The 18,233-nt window shown below is 40.6% G+C and overlaps 1 protein-coding gene across 4 annotated transcripts; it reads right to left on the reverse strand.

Annotated features, from left to right (window-relative positions):
• Positions 1-972: 972 nt before the first annotated feature.
• Positions 973-17,625, reverse strand: LOC121327199 (erythroferrone-like). 4 transcript variants are annotated; one of them, XM_041271077.1, is made up of 8 exons: positions 16,699-17,625; positions 13,783-13,905; positions 13,196-13,307; positions 10,523-10,725; positions 9,168-9,282; positions 4,715-4,805; positions 3,505-3,583; positions 973-2,181 (listed from the first exon to the last, which is right to left on the reverse strand). In XM_041271077.1, exons 1-8 carry the CDS (start codon positions 16,861-16,863, stop codon positions 2,083-2,085), a joined length of 987 nt encoding a protein of 328 aa, XP_041127011.1. In that variant the 5' UTR covers positions 16,864-17,625; the 3' UTR covers positions 973-2,082. The 4 variants fall into 4 exon arrangements, with proteins under 4 accessions (XP_041127011.1, XP_041127012.1, XP_041127010.1 ...); XM_041271078.1 differs by lacking the exons at positions 973-2,181; positions 3,505-3,583 and having other exon boundaries at positions 4,721-5,654; XM_041271076.1 differs by lacking the exons at positions 973-2,181; positions 3,505-3,583; positions 4,715-4,805 and adding an exon at positions 7,522-8,525 and having other exon boundaries at positions 9,168-9,279.
• Positions 17,626-18,233: the final 608 nt, after the last annotated feature.

An 18,233-nucleotide genomic window follows, 5' to 3' on the forward strand; every position in this document is an offset into this window, starting at 1 on the left:
AAGGGGCCCAATGTGCGTCATGAAAACACACCCCACACTATCAAACCACCACCAACAGCCTGCAATGATGGATGCTTGTGGTTTTCTCCATACACTAGTCCTCCCATCATCTTGAAACAGCAGGAACTGGGATTCATCAGACCAGGCAATGTTTTCCAATCCTCCAGTGTCCAGTGTTTTTGTTCCTTAGCCCACTGCAACCACAGTTTCTTGTGTTTTGCTGAAAGAATCGAAACTCTGTTAGGTCGTCGGCTGCCATACCCCATTGGTGTCAAGGTACGATGAGTTGTGCATTCTTTTATGGGTCTTTCGGCACCAATGTTGACTAACTGTAGCCTGTCTGTTGCTCTGCACAATTCATGTCAACCTCCTTTGGCCTGTTTCATCAATGAACCATTTTCGACCACTGGCCTGCCACTGGCTGGATGTCCTTTGGGTGGTGGCCCATCCTTGATACACACGGGAAAATGTTGAGCTTGAGAGACCGAGCAGCATTGCAGTTCTTGACACACTCAAACCGGCGCGCCTGGCACCTACTACCATACCCCGTTCAAAGGCACTTAAATCTTTTGTCTTGCCCATTTACCCTCTGAATGGCACACTTACATAATCCATGTCTCATTTGTGTCAAGGCTTAAAAATCCTTCTTTAACCTGTCTCCCCTTCATCTAAACTAATTGAAGTGGATTTAACAGGTTATATCAATAAGGGATCATAGCTTTCACCTTGTCAGTCTAATTCATGGAAAGAGCAGGTGTTCCTAATGTTTTGTATATTCAGAGTGTGTGTGTGTGTGTGTGTGTGTGTGTGTATATATATATATATATATATATATATATATATATATATATATATATATATATATATATATATATATATATATATATATATATATATATATAGAACAGCCAGGGAGTCTGATTTCAGGGACAGTCGAATATTCAGGTACCGGGCCTTCACTCAGCTTGTACTCATCAGTGCCTGTCGCAGCTGTGGAGTGCAGACAGCAGTGTGCTTATCAGCTCCTGTTGATAAGAGCAGCCCAGGAGTTATCAGGGCAGGCCTGAATCTGTGCAAGTGAATTCACACTCACCTTCCCTAGCCTCAAAAAATAAAATTGTTGTGTACATACAGAATTCAAAAGCCAGACACACACATATCCTTACAAACCAATAATGGCAATATTTATTCAGAGCGGAAGCAATAAATAAAGTTTTTTAGGTAAACACTTAAATTATATTCTGGTCCTTTTTATGATTTGCAATCATTTTGAATAGTTCTTAATGCAATACTGAGTTTTTTAACCTGTTTGATATAGTCCATAATAGACATGTGTAACATAGGCTAGATGAACCAAAGGGGTAGTAAAAAAATATCTTTAAAAATTGATTTTGAAACTAGTATTTTTCAATTATATCACATCAGCGCTGAACTTGAAAACAAACACATCTTTGAATATTAGTTTCAAAGCAAATGTCTATTTACAAATATGTACAGACAAACGTTTTAGTGCCTTTATTAAAAAGATGATGGCCCTATCCAGAATGCGTGTCTACTTTAGTTTGGGGTTGACTTTATTCAACAGATACCCCAACAGGAAAAGCCACAGCTGGATAGAGCATTTTACATAACTTGGGTTATCCAAGGAGTACCCCTGAAAATCCAAGACAACAGTGCTGTAAAATACACTAATCAAGCCCTTTCTACCTTAGAATTTCTGATAATTTGAAGATATTTGCATAGATAACTTAGACAAGAGTCACCAGCTCGAGGGAGTTCGCTGCCAGTGAAAAGACATCCTGGGTTTTCAATAGCCATCTCACTGCCATGGAGGCCTCAGTGGTGCAGTTACTGCACTGAAATACAAAAACGCTTTCTTGGCTTTTAGTTTCTGCTATCCACAACCAAGACACATTCTCAGTTCCTCTGTCTGTGAACCTTGGGGGTCTCTTGTCCAGTTTGGTGGTCTTGTCACGACAGCCTTGTTTTTCTTTGAAAGAAAGATCATTTTACATTCCTTAGAACATTTCTGCAGAAGGTCACAGATTCGCTGGTGGAAGAGGTGGGTGTGGTCTCCAGGAATCACACACCCAATAGAATCCCTGAGAAGCTCGACCCCTTCTGTATAAAAAGGGCGGAGCCGGTGCCATTGTCCACAAAGACAGAGATGTGCTGACCTACCTAGAGGGGGAGAGAGGGATTTTAATGGTTGGGAAATATTTTTCCAAAGAACTGGCTTTCATGGTGCTCCTGTTTTATTTATAGCAACTGATTTGGGACACATGCAGGTGACCAGAAGTTTATTAAGTGCCCGAGCTTGGTCCGAAAACAAGGACACACTGCCTACTCACAGGGCTAGCACTAGCTCTTAACTTACAGACTTTGTTCTAGTAAAGCTTTTTTACACAGCATTCCATTTAAAATGTGTGTAAGATATTTAGTCACATTGCATTCTAGGTAAAGTGGCCTGAGGAGATAAGCCACAATGCATTCTGGTTCTAATCAGTTCGCAGACAAAAAGATAGTAGCTACTGATGCAATCATATTATGTTATTTAAAGGCCATCATGTTGTTCTATCAGCTGGCAACACAATGGACTGGAGGAAGATGAAACGCATTTCATCAAGCCTGCTGGCTAACAAGTAATTTCATCTTGAAATCTATTGTGTTTGGCTCAGACCTCAAAGAGCTTCCAAATGTACAGCTGTTCAGAGAGTTTCAACTTCTGCTTCCTTGTCAGGACCTTGCTGTGAGATAAATGTTATCATCCATACATTTAAATGCAACTCAATTATAAATCCAACTCTGGATCGGCTACTTCCTTCAACACCGATTGACATTTGTCTATTTGACTTTCTTTTAGTTTTGCCTCAGAGTTCAGTTGTTTTTTCCTTAACAAAACAGTAATTATTCCTTTTGTAAGAACAAAACAATTACAGCTAAAGACATACAGGAGTTTTTTGATCATTTGGCACTATAAGAAAATCATTACCACATAAAGAAGGTAGTGTTTGAGGAAAAGCCCTGGGCCAAGGTTCAGAGACCAACAAACATGTTGTCTGCAATGTTGCTTCTACAAAATCAATAGTCCTTTGATACAGTTACCTGCAACTTGTAGCTTGCACCTCACTTTCTACAAAAAATGTACCTCTTTCTACATTAGTGTGCCCTCAGCTTTAAACAAACCAGTTGTAGTATAATATGGATTCACAGATTCACACAAAGATTTCATTTCAGATTTTTTTTTTTTTTTTGAAAATAGTCACTTCATTTTTCATTTTCTTTGTAGCATCTACTGACAATGCTGAGAAGAACTTAATGGGACATATTTCCTTTATGAAAACACAATACTAGATGGAAATTATAATTACCAGTATTGTATTCTGTGTTGCTTGGGTGCATAAAGTGATTGAAACAATGAGTAAAACCTGAATGAAATAGTAAGTGATCAGGCGTGTCAGGTAAGTAAGGGTTGTCATTTCAAGGGGAATTGAGGTTTAGTACCTGCAGATACAAGGTGCCGGTGGCCAAGACTGTGAAGAGACTCCCAGCAGACCCCCCTCCAGCTATCGTCTCTAAGGACCTGGGGAGAAGGCATTCATTCTCTGCTGGTATGTTTACACTTACAACTCAAACCTGAACATGGGATCAAACTGATCAATGCAGACGTACAAAAGGATCTGAAGAACCGTTTAGCCAATGAAACTTGGTACTGTAGTAACGTTATTTACCATTAGTTCATGTGAATATCAGATTCTGCCAATATATGGGGGGTGTCTGCCTGTCGGCACATCCGTCCATCCGTATGTCACACATTTTTGCATATATATGGAGAACTTCTTATCAAATTGTGATTAACCATTTCATTGCAATTTCTTATTCTATACTATTCTGTACATGCTGTTGATATTTTTTCATCATACTGATAGCTCTGATTTTAAATGTTTTAAAAGTGACCTTGTAAACTTCTCCCTATTCTCGCTGCTAATTTTGCCTTCCCAACCCACAGTTAGGTTATTTTTAAAGCTTCATTCTGAATGTCCAACTGTTATCTACTGTGTGGTAGTGTTCTGTCATGGCTAGTTCAATCAGAGTGTATTTATTGTGTTAAGAACTAGCACCATCTAGTGAACAAAAAAAAAAAACTTGATCCACAGCAGGTGTCCACTAGATGGTGCTGGTGCTTACTAACATAAAGACATTTTGGCTGATGTAGCCTATGATACATATAGAAAACTATAACTGAAGATTTGCTTACTGTATGGGTTCAGGCCAAAGCACAAAAGACAATATCTGAGTACTTGCAATAAGAACCAGAATAAATGCAACCCTCAAAAAAAAAAAAAAAAAAAAAAAAAAAGGAAAAGGAACATTTAATCTGAAGTTATCTTCTCTAAAAGCAAATACCATTTTTTAATTTACTGCTTATGATCTAAAAAAATGGTGTTTGGTTTGTAAATATATACACTACTGACACATTATGCAAACAACAGGGACTGTGGATTGTATTGCCCATTTTTCCTCAGACCCCTCACTTACTAAATATCTTGATATCCCTGAATAGATAATGTCTCCTCTTCACAATGATGCTCAGAATTGTAATGAGCAATCAATCCCACAAGTTCAGTGGTACCCCAGTATTATTAATTTACTGCAGTGCTGAATGGCTGGGGGGAAGCTTTGTGAAGCAGGTAGATGGGACAGCGGCACTCACATGTTGTGTTGGCAGAGAGACTGGATACAGATGGAGACCCGGATGCAGTCTCCCGGTCTGGGCTGCAGCTTCCTGTGACACTCCCTGTGCTCTGTGGAGAGGGAGGGAAGCGGTCATACATTGGACATTAGAAAACATGACTACAGGCAACAAAAACACAGACTCTCTCAAACTATACATTATATTCAATGTCATAATGCATTAGTAACATGTTACTGTAATTGGATTACATTTTTCACTAACTTTTAACTGTAATGAAATCCCTTTTCAGTCAGGTAATAAAATCTGGTAATGTAAAAAATAAATAAAGTAGTTACTTTTTGTTACATAAAAAAAGAACTATGGCTAATGCATAACATGGAAATCAGAAAGCACTTCAACACAGCAGGTCAAACATGTCACATGAACGCGCTTCTCATATCATCTTGCTAGAAAATGACATCAGAGGAGGGAGTGAGTGGGTTCGAGAGCTGACCCTAACCCCAACCCTTTCCAACTCAGGAAGACATTACTACAGGCAGGGGAAAACACAGCATCTCTCCATCTGTGAGCCATTGAAAGCAACAGTTTGTCAAAAAAGTACTATTCCAATGTCCTCAATCAACCTGCTAAAGTACAACATTGATTGTTAAAGGGTTTGGTACCCATGTAATGTGAGGGCCAAGGTCACTGGCTGCAGGCAGGTACAGTGAGGGGTGGATCCATGGAGCTTACTCTCGTAGCTCTGTGAGGCCACCGCAGTGCTGAGTATCCCTGCTAACTGAGTCCAGTGCCTCTCTCAAACGCAGGCAGGAATATCCACAGCCTAGTGTGCAGCAGTGATACCCAGGGTCTTGTTTGGTTTGTTGCCTCCTGTGTGCCTGGGTAGGAGACGTTACTTCATGGGTTGACAAGCTGTGGCCTGAGCCGGGGAGAACCTGGTAGTCATAGTCTGTGTTGACTTAGGAAAAGACAGCCACAAGGTTCGCAAGATAAATTCATAGAGCCAGGTGACAAGATCAAAAGCACAACGTGCCTTCCCAGAAAAACAAGCAGTACCCTGAGCAGGAACACAAAGACACGTGGACAGAAACATGAATGAATGGCTCAGCTTTGAGATCAGCTTAGTGGCCTTCTCTTGTTCGTAAGTGTTCTTATGAGAGTGGCTTTGAGATTGCAATAAGAAGCACTCCGATAGATTGAAAACACTATAAAAAGAGCAATAAAAACTCATCCTACTTGTGACTTAAGCTAGTTTTGAACCCAGGTCTAAAAGATTGAGAAGCTATACCATTATTGGGGCTATACCTAAAACTTGGCAGGGTTTCTTATATATTACTCCAGAATGTGTGTCTGTGTGTTTGAAGTGAGGGGATGTCTTGTTGCCTGTGTTTTAGGTGCATTTTGTTTCTGTGCTACTATCCCTTTAAGGAGAGTCAGTTCTGCTGCCTGATTCCAGGGAGGATGAGCTGGTTCTCTGGGTGGGAATTCTGGGGAAGGGAACCCACCCTGTTCTCTGGCACAAGCAGCCTCTTATCTGGGGAGACACACCCCAGCACACAGCCAGCACCCTCAACCGGCAGAGTGGATTTCTATGGGGAAGGAATGAAGAGGCTCTGTATGAAAGTAGTCTGGTTCTCAAAAGAGGGATGGGTGAGGTATACAATTATACGAGCAGGGAGATTATTAGTTGTATTATTTTTATCATTAACCCTTACAAAAGTTTGCCACAGTCAATTTGCAATTTTCACTTGCTTTTCCCATGGTTATACTATGCAGTTCAGAATGGTTTGTAGTGTGTTTTAATATGCTTTACCATACCTCTCTGGTCTTTACAATGTGTAACTGTTTTACAATGGTTTCACTGTGCGTTATTACTCTATGCTGTAATTTTACTAGGGGAAACTTTTATAAGGGTAACCCCAGCTTGTGATATGGGGATATAGTGGATGTGGCTATAAGACATCCCTTACATTTGTAACATATAATACACCGAGAGATGCGCTTATCCAATTGTGATGCAACTTGCTAAGGATATTCTTTAGCACACGTAATTGAGAGTATCTGAATCTGGTGCTATATGGAGGCATCCTGTCTGTGTGTTTCTGTTTTTACTTTTTGTGAGTGTCACAATCAAGTCCATCCTTATCAATCCCAATTATTAAGCCACCTCTTAGATATTAGTCAATGATTTCTTGTCATTGTTTTTACATATAAATTGTGTTTGGTACTAAAACTACAAACAAAAAGGGAAGCCGCACACACAAACATACCCTAAAAGTTTTTAACATTTATTGACAAAGACGTTTCAGCTGCAAAGCCTTCATCAGGGTATAGAGAACCACTAATCGATTTTATAGACAAAGTAGCAGACGTTAACAATCAACAAATTAAGATGTCACAATCAGCTTATATAATTGATAGTTGTATAAAGACATAATAGATTGAAACAAGTTAAAGATAAGTATAGAATCACTTAGATAATGTTGCATGATTTGTGATCAATAGTAATAACGCAAAATATAAAGCTAACATATAACCAATTATACTTTATACTGGATAATTGTAACACCTAGTCATTAGCTTTAAAAAAAAAAAAAAAAAAAAAAAAAAACTAAATGAAATTAACAATTAAACAAAGACACAAGCTTTATTATTGAAATTTCTAAACACATATCTGTAAATCCCCCCCCCCCCCCCCAATATAAAATTAAAATTTATCATGGAAGAAAAAAAACAATAATAATAATAATAATAAAGGAACAGTCTAAGATCAAAATCAATATTCGTACCATTAGGATTAAGAGTATTTACATTATGGATCCAAAAGCTTCTCTTTTTAAGTAAAAAGTATCAAAATCAGCACCCCTCCTTGAAAATGCAACCTTTTCTATACCAACATATCTAAAAGATGAAATTGAATGTTTGGCTTCTATAAAATGGGCAGCAACTGAATATGTTTCATTTTTACATCTTATCGTGTTATGATGTTCCGCTATTCTAGTTTTAAGAGCATGTTTAAGAGCATGCATATGATCCTCTCCCCTAATGCTGTAGTCAGGAGCCATAAACTGTGATATTTGTCCACAAAATATAGGTTGATTTTAAAAGCAGTGACCATCTTTCAGGGATTCCAAATGATTATTCTTAACAGAATTTAAATTATAAGAGCAATTTCTGCTGCAGTATCTTCAGTATTGCAACACAAACAACTAGCTTGTTTGAGACCAAATCCTGATGCAGGACCTGGTTCAATGTAATAATTAAGGACATAGCTGGAATAACCTGGACTGTAAGTGTTGACAGTACCAACCTGTGGCACAAGAGAGCCTTTTGAGGGACCAAGTATGACAGGAATGTTAAAAATACTGTAGCGACCCAGGCATTGTTCTGTGTCTGCTGGATTTGTATGTTGTCCCGTTTGTTTGTCTCGTCTGTCTTGTGCTGTGTACATCTTACGTGTATTGTTCAAGGTGCCACCACTTCACTCAGAATAGGGAAAGGAGCAGGGATAGATCCAGTTGGTTAGTCGGTAGAGTAGGCAGGAGCAGCAGGGGGAGGTATAAGTACCGGCAGCGGGAGAGTTTAAGAGGGAGTCGGGAGGAGATTGAGAGGGAGTGGGGAGGAGTTTGAGAGAGAGTCGGGGGGTGCAGAGTGAGAGCTGCAGGAATGGGAGTGGTAGATGGAGGTGGGTCCAGGCGCAGAGAGGAGGCAGCCACGTGACCAGAGATAGAGAGGGGGGTGGGGTTCAGGTATGGAGAGGGTCTAGCCACGGAATCCTGCCACGGTGTGGCCATGGGGCCCAGGTGAGAGACAGCCTGTGAGATGGGACCTGTGTGAGTCAGGGTGAGAGAATGGAGTTGGGGAGTAGAGTAGAGAGAGAGCGAGGGAGTTGAGTGAGGAAGGGGGGGTTTATTGTTTTTGTGGGGTGGTCTCGGCCCTAACAGCACAAGTCGTGGAACCAGAGATAGAGAGGGCCCTAACAGGGACCGTTGTAAATTAACCAATAAATTGGTTTATTTGTTGCACCTGAAAAAGTGTCTCCGTCATCTGCTTTGCCTTCTGAGGGCACGGGTCGTAACAATACATAAAACATATTTAAAAAACAGTAAGCAATATTTAAATCCACCAGCGTTTACATAACTGAATAACTCACATGGTGTCCAGTTTAAGCCACTTCACTACAAAAGACACAACTGTGAGGGTGCAGTGAAGGGTCATCCCAGAATTTAACGGCTGTGGTAATGGAGACGAGATTAAAAGACAGTGCAAGGAAAGAAGTACTCATACATGAAATCATATAAGTTTTCTTTAGGCACTGAGTTCTGTTAAATTCTGACAAGTCTAATTGTGTGCTAGCAAGGAACGAAGCCACATGTCATAAATATTTTCTTGTTTTCTGGCACTTTGCAGAAGTAGGACTGACAGACAGTGCCTGTAACCAGCCAGTATGGAGATGAACAGGGACACTTACCGATGAGCAGACTAGCAGTGAGCTGGTAGAAGCCGGAGACTGGTGCTGTGTAGCGGCCACTGCTGATATTGAAGCCCTGCCCCCGCTGGATCAGGCTATCTCCACCTGCTGGCTGCTAAATGAGGATGTGAGAGAAAACGAGAGAGAGAGAGAGGGATGGTCAAGGTAACTCAAATAAATAAATAAATGTCTTGTTTACTTGTATTGGATAAATAATTATTCTACAAACAACAGCTTTTAAAATACACAAAAAAGAGAAAGAAATGGAACTATAACGCCTCCTATAAATGTTTATCATAGTAAAATGTAAAGTGTAACAGAGCATATTGAAGCACGGCATACATAAAGATGTATGCTAAAGCCAATTTAAAACCATGGTAAACCATGGTATACATGGGAAAAACTGCATAATGACGATGGTAAACTCTTATAAGGGTCACTGCACAGAGATAGTGTTTAATCTGCAGGTGATGTTGCTCATTTTATAACATTGTTCTTCTCCGTGTACATTTTTTTCACACAATTCAGCACAGCTGGGGCTGGATCTCAGAAAGGATAAAGTGTGTATGCATGGAGACTGGGCCTCTCCCTAACCCTTAAGAGAGAGCTCTCATGAGGGCAGGCTAACTTGAGAGTGTTGCTGGAATGGGTCTCATTCCATCTGGTGTTCTTTGTTTATTTAATGTTTGTTGTTTTCATGTTTATTATTTTTCTCTTCTGTTGGTTATCTAAGTCTTAATTACAGTTTTGAAAGATTTCACGGCAAACGTGATATCTGGTACTACTTTGGGTTAAAGAAAGTTCCCAGTTCCCATGCCATATTCTCAGGAAATCTGTTACACTTGCACTTCCTCTGTCATTTCATCTCAATAGTGTTTTCTGGATACCAGCATGTTACTGGCTGAAAGAAAGTCAGTCAACAGGGGAAGCAGCTCCGCCAGAACAAGAGGGCGTCATTTAATGGGTCTGTTGTTATTTTGGTGGACATACAAATATTCTACAATTTAGTATTTACTGTCTTTCAGGTAAGCATTTCAATATTTAGGAACATTTGTTGTATAATAACTAGAGAAAATGACCAATTTTGAACACTATTTTTTTTTTTTTTTTTTTGCTTTAATGCATAGCATGCTCAATCATGCAACATCTTGAAATATCTATTTTCAGACTGTGACATGCCGTGAAATAAGCTTTTTTTTTTCACCATGAAAATTACAACTCTTGTGATAATGAACTAAGAATTTGTATTTTAAAAATCTGCACATCCCCAAAAAGAAAGAAAAGGGAAAAAACTGTCTTGTAACAAAGCAGAATGAGAGTAGTATTGAACACTCTCGATGACCGTGTCCACTCACAAAGGTGAAGTCACTGAGTTCCAGCAGACTGCGTCTGCGAACCATGCTGTTGCCTTTGAGCTGGCAGTGGAAGGCGGTCTGTATGTGATGATATGGGCCTGCCAGGAAGGGCTGCCTGGCAGTGCCCCCCAAGGGCTCGTCTCCCTGGCCATCGCACAGTGGGCACCGCACACTCGGCTCCAGGTCTCCCCAGTGTTCTGCCGCTTTTGCCAGGAGAAACACACAGTCAGAAACCTTCAGGAGGAAACTGCAGGAAGAGTCATTGTCCAAGCACCAGAAGCATGTCAGTTTGAGAGCAGTGAGGCCCATTCCTTCAAAAAAACATTGATAGCTCTAGAGAAGATATCAATAAATATATATCTCAGAGAAACCTCCCCAAATTGAACAATGAATGTCTTTGCAAACAAATGCTAGGGTACTTTTAAAGGCAAAATCAAATTGTGATAGGGTGACCCCAGTGATACAAACCCTGGTTGTCTTGCTATAATATACAGTGACGCTATGGTTGTAACTTGATTGCCACATTGTGAGTTTTAACATGCTCAGCTGTGGTTGCCTACTGTTCCAGCTTACCTATGCAGTATGACAACATCACAGTCAAGCAGACAAGAGCTAACAAAATAATTCCAATTCATCTTATCTAATATGTAATACCATCACTGCATAGATCTCATATTTTCAGAATGAAACATGCACTCAGTATGTTTCTTTGATATAGATTTTCTTTCCAAGCAGCACTTCCTGTTGACACTTATCGACGTTGCTTCAGGGAGTTTGAGTCCTTGTAGCGAAAACAATTCAGAACCTTTTTGCTTTTTTGTAGGGAATGACTCTTCTGGAGTGTGTTTTGTTTTTTTAAATATATCTATTTTGTCATTTATTTTCTTTAGAAGAACTCAAACTTCCAAAAGTTTCATCAATTAGCTTGCCAAAATTGCGTTCTTCCAGCTGTGGTTCCTCCAGAACTGGTCAACTGGTAAACCAACACTGGCCCTAATTGTAAAGTTATCTGGGGTACTGAAAAATACAGTAGTAAATATGATAGGTATTTTCTATACTATTGCTTTTGTTACAAAATATCCCACCTCCTGGTGCAGGGCCAACATAATACCTGTCCAGTGTCTGCTGGAGGGGTAGTGTACTGTACAGGACAAGAACAGTACTGCTCACGATCCACAGGGTGTAATCAAGTGAGTGTCTCTGGTGAGGTGGTATAATGCTTATTCCAAGGTTATTACAATACCTCTAAAATTATTAGTCATTTAGCAGTCACTTTTATCCAAAGTGACTTACTGAGACTAGAGGGTGAACTATGCATCAGCAATGTTGCAGAGTCACTTAGAATAGGACCTCAGTTTTACATCTCAAAAGAAAGGAAAGAGCACAAGGAGGTTAAGTGACTTGCTCAGGGACTGACATAATTTCTGTTTTTAATGTCTGTTTTTCTGGGAAGGAGTCTGCACCCTGGGTTTGGGATATCTGTAGAAGTCAAATGTTCTTAACACAGGTAAAAAAAAACACGGCTAAAAGCACAGTAGCTCTACAGCACTGAAACCGGGAAAATGGGAATATTTCCTCCTTGTAAATCATCGCACCTACAGGTTTCAACTCCTGCAATGAAAGTCATCTTCCAAAAATAAAGGCGTGGAGAAGAATGCCAAGATAATTTCAAATCATAATCCCCCACCCCCTACCCTGCAGGAGGGAAATGCCCCTGGGAGGAATCTGTGGAATTCCTTACCGGAGCCAAGTCCCATCCAGCTCCAGAAAATTACCCTTATTAAAGGATCAGAACAGAATGGGGCCTCCATCACTCCGGCATCAAAAACATTCTTGATATCATGGTCCAAGGTGACGCTGCTGCTGGTTTAGCACTGATTAAAATGAAGGCACAAGATATACATGAATGGAGAGCTTAGTAAGGTGAATGGAGTGATCTGGTGTTAAGGAGATGCTGGAGAGAATATTTAAGCAATTATTATATGACAGTTGGAATCTTTATGCCAATCACTAGAATTCCAAATCCTGTTATCCTGTGATAAAACCATGAGCCTGTGATAGCATAGAACATAAGACCATAAATATATGCCTCTCTGGTTCCTACTAACTGACTGATTGCAAAACAGTGAAGTCAGATCTTAAAGGATACCAGTGATTCAGCATCAACAGCATAACTAGGTAATATATGCCATACCCTCAACAATCTCACCTTCATTTCCAGTTGTCTGGTTTCTGACAGTGATGAGTCTGTTACAACACTGTAAAGTCATGTTTCTGCCCAGTTCTGTATGCAACCTTCGGTGGAGGTCAAACTTTTAATTAAAAACCAGGATCAAACAAGGAAAACAACAAAACTCTTGTCCTGTAACAGCTATAACTACAATAGAGTGTCCTTGAAGACTGTCCTCCCAATACCTCATACATCTCACATCTGACTCATTTTATCCAAGCCATTCACAGCTCCTGGGGGTGCACTCACACAGCCCACTGACCCTGCTCTGTGTATTGGTTATGGAATCTGTGAATGGCTTGTGTCAGTGCTTATATCATCAATGTACCCTTCGTAACCCATTCCGTCTCTACGACAATCAGACCAATAAGGAGCCATATACAGGACATTCCCCTTCCACTGCACTCCAGCTCCTTTAGCTCTATCCTCGGCCTGGTTCTTACCTTTCAGCAGGGCCCTGAATTCCTCAAGCAGTTCCTCGGGAGGGAGAGCTGGCCCGGGCAGGCCGGGGGGGCCTGGTGGTCCTGGAGGCCCTGGGGGGCCAGGCTGCCCATGCTGGGTGAGGAAGGACACACAGCAACGAGTTACCAAACTGAGACCATACAGTAGAGACTGAAGCCCACTGCTCTTGATCAACAGGGCAGCTACAGCAAAGGCAAGGCGCTGACTTCATTTTAGCTTCTTTAGTTGATTCAACACAAAAACACAAGGGTCCAGGTACGACTGTGCACATACTCAGAGTTTCTGAGCAGTTCCCTTTAGATGTTTTAAGCTGTTACATATTAATTAAATTGAATAAAACATGCTAACTGCACAAAACACAAGTGTTCCATCAATCAGTGATTTAATATAGAGCCTGTCGTAATCAAACTAACCAAAACCTCAAATATTTTACATGTGATTTGTCCTATCTTTTTTTTATCCTGTCTTGTCATTGGCTTGCTTAAATAATGTGGATTTTCCTTCATCTCGTGGGATTTGGTTTGTCTCTGTCCCCAGGCTGTTCCTGCATACCCTTCCCCTCACTCACCTGCTGGTTCTGCACTCTGTGTCGGTTCCCCTTCCTCCCATTCACCCCTTTGTTGGAATTATTCTTGAAAAACAGCCAGGTGATCTTGGGGTCCACGAAGCGAGACTCTGAGGGGGCAGTATCCTGGAGAGAAGGAGGTGAGATGTTAGCATGAATATCAATAAGACACATATTGTGGGACAGAAAGTGATTGATACATTTGGAAAACACAAAAGAGCGGAATTCCAGGGAAGTGCTAGGATTCTAGAATGCTCTACTTTTAGAACTTACTGGGAATACTATGTTAAGGGCATCTCACTTCAAAAGGCAGAAGTCCAGAGCAACACAGAGAGTGTTGAGGGTATGGAATGGGAAACCTGGTCATGTTGTTGAGGTGAAACCACTTGGATTCTTTAAGACCCAACTTGACAAAGTTATGAGATCAATCATCTACTAGGAATTGGATGGGCTCACTTGGGCTGAATAGCCTCCACTCGATCATACATTTTCTTATCTTAAGAGGTGGAAGTGACATTTGATACACCATATAATCATTTGATATAACATTTAACGTTTAACATTGGGCACATTGGGCTTTTACTTAGATTTCTTTGATAATGCTTTATGTTTCATATATAAGCCCATATGTAATAAATCCAATAACAAACATTTCAACTAGAAGTTATAGTCATTGTCACTGAACTAGTGACATTTCTTTTAGTATTTCTAAATTCAGCATTAATGAGATTTAAATAGTTACAGAAGAATTCAAAGTCCACAGGTGTCTCATACCAGCCTCAGGACTGTGTTAGAAATTCCCGACCCGCAGGAGGATTATTTTATAACACAGCTGCTGGAACAACACACCCAGTTACTGAGAACACCCAGCCTGCTTGCATTGAGATCTCAGAAACCAGTCTAGCATGGTCCAGTCAACCGTCTCTTCTAGAGATATACTGCAGTGTAGCATGATAAAAGCATAGGAAAGGAAAACACAGCAAATGCATGATAAATTAGAGGCAAAAGGAAATGGGAAACATGCATGGTAAAGCATCGTAAAAGAAAGAATAGTGATAAGCCTTTAAGCACAGCCTCTAATGAGACCTTTGCATGTTCCACCCCAACCCTCGTGAGCACAAACGTTAATGCAGGGCTCTCCCTGTGAGCTCCCTGTGGGCCCCCAGCCAAGGTCTGCAACTCAGCACAACCAGGATTCAAACCAGCAAGCTCCTGACTTCATGATCATCCTGCAGACATACGACTTTACTAGATTAGCCAGTAAGGAGATTTTAAAGTTGGAGACAAACTTTAAGACATTGAAGAGGACTGCTAGTTGTTGACCACTTAATTTAGTATCACGACATAGAAGGTACTGTTGAGCAAGTTTCATATTACATCCAGAGAAAGACCTTCACTATTTTGTGCCAAACAAAGCAGTTAGACCAAGAAAAAGGAGAAGACTCACGGGCCAGACATAAAACAACAAGACCTGTCAGTAAGGACCGCATTCCTATGGGAAGCACCAATGCGAAATATGAGAATAGCATTCCTATGGGAAGCACCAATGTGTAATATAAGGATAGCATTCCTATGGGAAGCACCAATGTGTAATATTGTCAATGCAGTTGCAGCTCTAAAAGATTGGCATACTTTCATTCTATTAATGTTTTACATTCTTAAACAAATCCTATCAGAACTATTTCTCCCAAGAGCCACAGGGTTATAAACACAACACCTCATTGAAGGCTCTTTACAGTAATGATAGTTGATATAATCAACACAGTTTAGTGCTGTTTCTGATCACTGGGGTAAATAGAGACTACAGCATGGACGTTCATAGTCCTGTAGTTATTCCATGAAGAAGGATTCCTAAATAACCCAGGAGCCCCTTGAATGAATATAGATTTCAAAAAGAGATCTGGAAAAACAATATTCACTCAGGACCGCCGAATATGAATAGTGGGTAGATGGTATTTGCTAAAATATACTTTTGTCACTATGGGGAAAACCTAAAACAAAGGAACGATATGCTCTGCTGCAATTTTGAAAAATAAAAAAAGACACTTGGACGAGCACTGGTATTAGTACTAAATCATTAAAGGCAGTGAACTCTCCTCTGACCTTCACTCTTTCCTGCACTATTTTGACCAGATGATTCTCCCGCGTCTCTCCCTCCCATAAGAATCTTTTTCCCTGGGACATTAATTCTCTTGACAGAGATACTGTATAGATATCTGACCACTAACTGAGAGAAATTAAGAGAGATCAATATATATATATATATATATATATATATATATATATATATATATATATATATATATATATATATAATATACGCTGAGAACATGAAATAAGTCTTGTCAAAACAATTATTTATTTATTTATTTTTACAAAAAATGAATTTGCATTCATTTATATCAATAGGCACATTAGGTCTGACCATCTCTCTCTCTCTCTCTCTCTCTCTGAAAAGAAATGTTCACTCAATACTATTATAAGTCAGGGACAGTCTTGCCAACCAACTGTGATAATACTGCAATAACTCAACTAACGAATCGGTTTGCATATAATGGATATACTGCTGGTGATGGTGACACATTCACTGCCCAGGAAATACAAGCCAAAGAGAAGACAGAATACTTCTGTCTGTCTGTCTGTCTGTCTGTCTGTCTCTGTCTGCCTGTCCATCCATGAGCCATATGTTTTTAAAGTACATCTTCTTCACATCACAAACACATGGAAATCCCATAAATTATTCATGAGACAGTATAAACTGCATTTTATATACCAGTACCAAAAAAATATTTGGAGCTATTTCTATTGGAAAAATGACAAAAGGTGTTACAGGACAAGAAAAAGTCAAATGCATGACTATGCTTTTACCACAGTTAGTTGAATAAACATCTCTAAGTGATAACACTGACATGACCGTACCAGGTTGTTGAGGCTGGGTTGGGTGGTGGAGTCCCTGCCAGTCTCTGTCCTCTGTGTGTGTTGGTCTGGGCTGCCCCTCAGTCCCCTCTCCGCCCAGCCTCCCCACACCAGCAGCACGCAGAGCAGGGGCAGCATGGCCTGGCGCACTTCTGAACCTTGGGGCATCTCCCTGCCTCGCAGTCTGGACAAGCAGTCTCTATGCAGTATGCCTCCTCTATATGGGTCACTGGTTTCACTCGTTTTTATTTCCTGTCTTCCTCTTTGTCCTCACGTTCCTTTTCTATCCCCCTCCTCGTTCTTATTTACTTTTCTTCAATTAGTTTTGCTCTTGTTTTCTATTTATTCTTTTTCTATTTTACTTTTTCATTTTTATTTTAGTCCCTTTAATAATCTTCTTAACACTTATTATTACCTTGTTGGGTTTTAGAAAATCCCTTTTTCTATGATTGCTTTTTCTATTCTCACTTTACTTTCCTCTTCCTTGCTGCTCCCCTCCTCTCATGCCATGGTGCTGAGTAGCCTCTCACTGTGCGGAGAAGCCCATGACACAGCAAGCAGGGAGCCCCCTCACTCGGAAGGAAAGTTGGGACATCTTCTTGGTAAAGCACTCAGGGGAAAGCCACATCTCTTCAGAGAAACACCACAGTCTTGCTCCAATCCGTTTGCAACACTGAAGACGGGTCCTCAACACTGGAAGATCTCAATTGCTTCTTATTTTCAGTGTCCCCTCCAGAATGCCCTGTCTAGATACAGACAGCTGGGCTGGAATCAGCTGGTAAACTGAAGCTGTCAGTGCAGAACCTCTAGGCTGCAGAGACCTGATCCCTGCCTCTCTTCACCGTGAAGCACAGGAATGAACAGCATGCAGGAAACTCCTGCCTCTTTATGCAGAGGATCTGGACTCTCTTTCTTGTATTAGCTCTCTCAATCCCCCACCTCTCCCTCTCTCTCTCTCTCTCTCTCTCTCTCTCTCTCTCTCTCTCTCTCTCTCTCTCTCCCTCTCTCCACATTCTAACCACCCTGTTTAACCATGTGTTGATTTCGAAGAGTTCACCAAGACATTTGGTTTCCCCAGGGTCCTACTGTCTGCCTGTTTAGAGCAACAAGAAGACTTTTAACCCCCTGCTGTGGCATATGAGGCATATGAACAAGACACTTCAAAGCAAACAAAGTCTCTTTAGCCATATGGGCAGTCAATCGGAATCTCATGGGTTTTGTAGTGTTTTTGTATGATGTAATAGAAAAGTGACACAAAGTTCCCAGTTTAACCCCTACAAGCATAACCAAATTTGGGCCTGGAGGAAGAACAACAGTTCAGTTTTATACAGGGGCTGTGCCAGTTCAGATAGTCCAGGCTGAGAGACTAATGCTCTATAAACATACACATTCAATGTCTCCATCTGCACCATGTAACTAGTCTATAAAACTCAGTTCTTTCTCATTTCAGTATCAAACCGCTTGCAGTCTGCAATCCAATCTGCAACCGGACTGCACACAAATATTGCCTCTCTGTATTACTTTTTCACCTACCTTCA

Source organism: Polyodon spathula, chromosome 14 (assembly GCF_017654505.1).
Source record: "Polyodon spathula isolate WHYD16114869_AA chromosome 14, ASM1765450v1, whole genome shotgun sequence".
Classification (NCBI taxonomy): Eukaryota; Metazoa; Chordata; class Actinopteri; order Acipenseriformes; family Polyodontidae; genus Polyodon; species Polyodon spathula.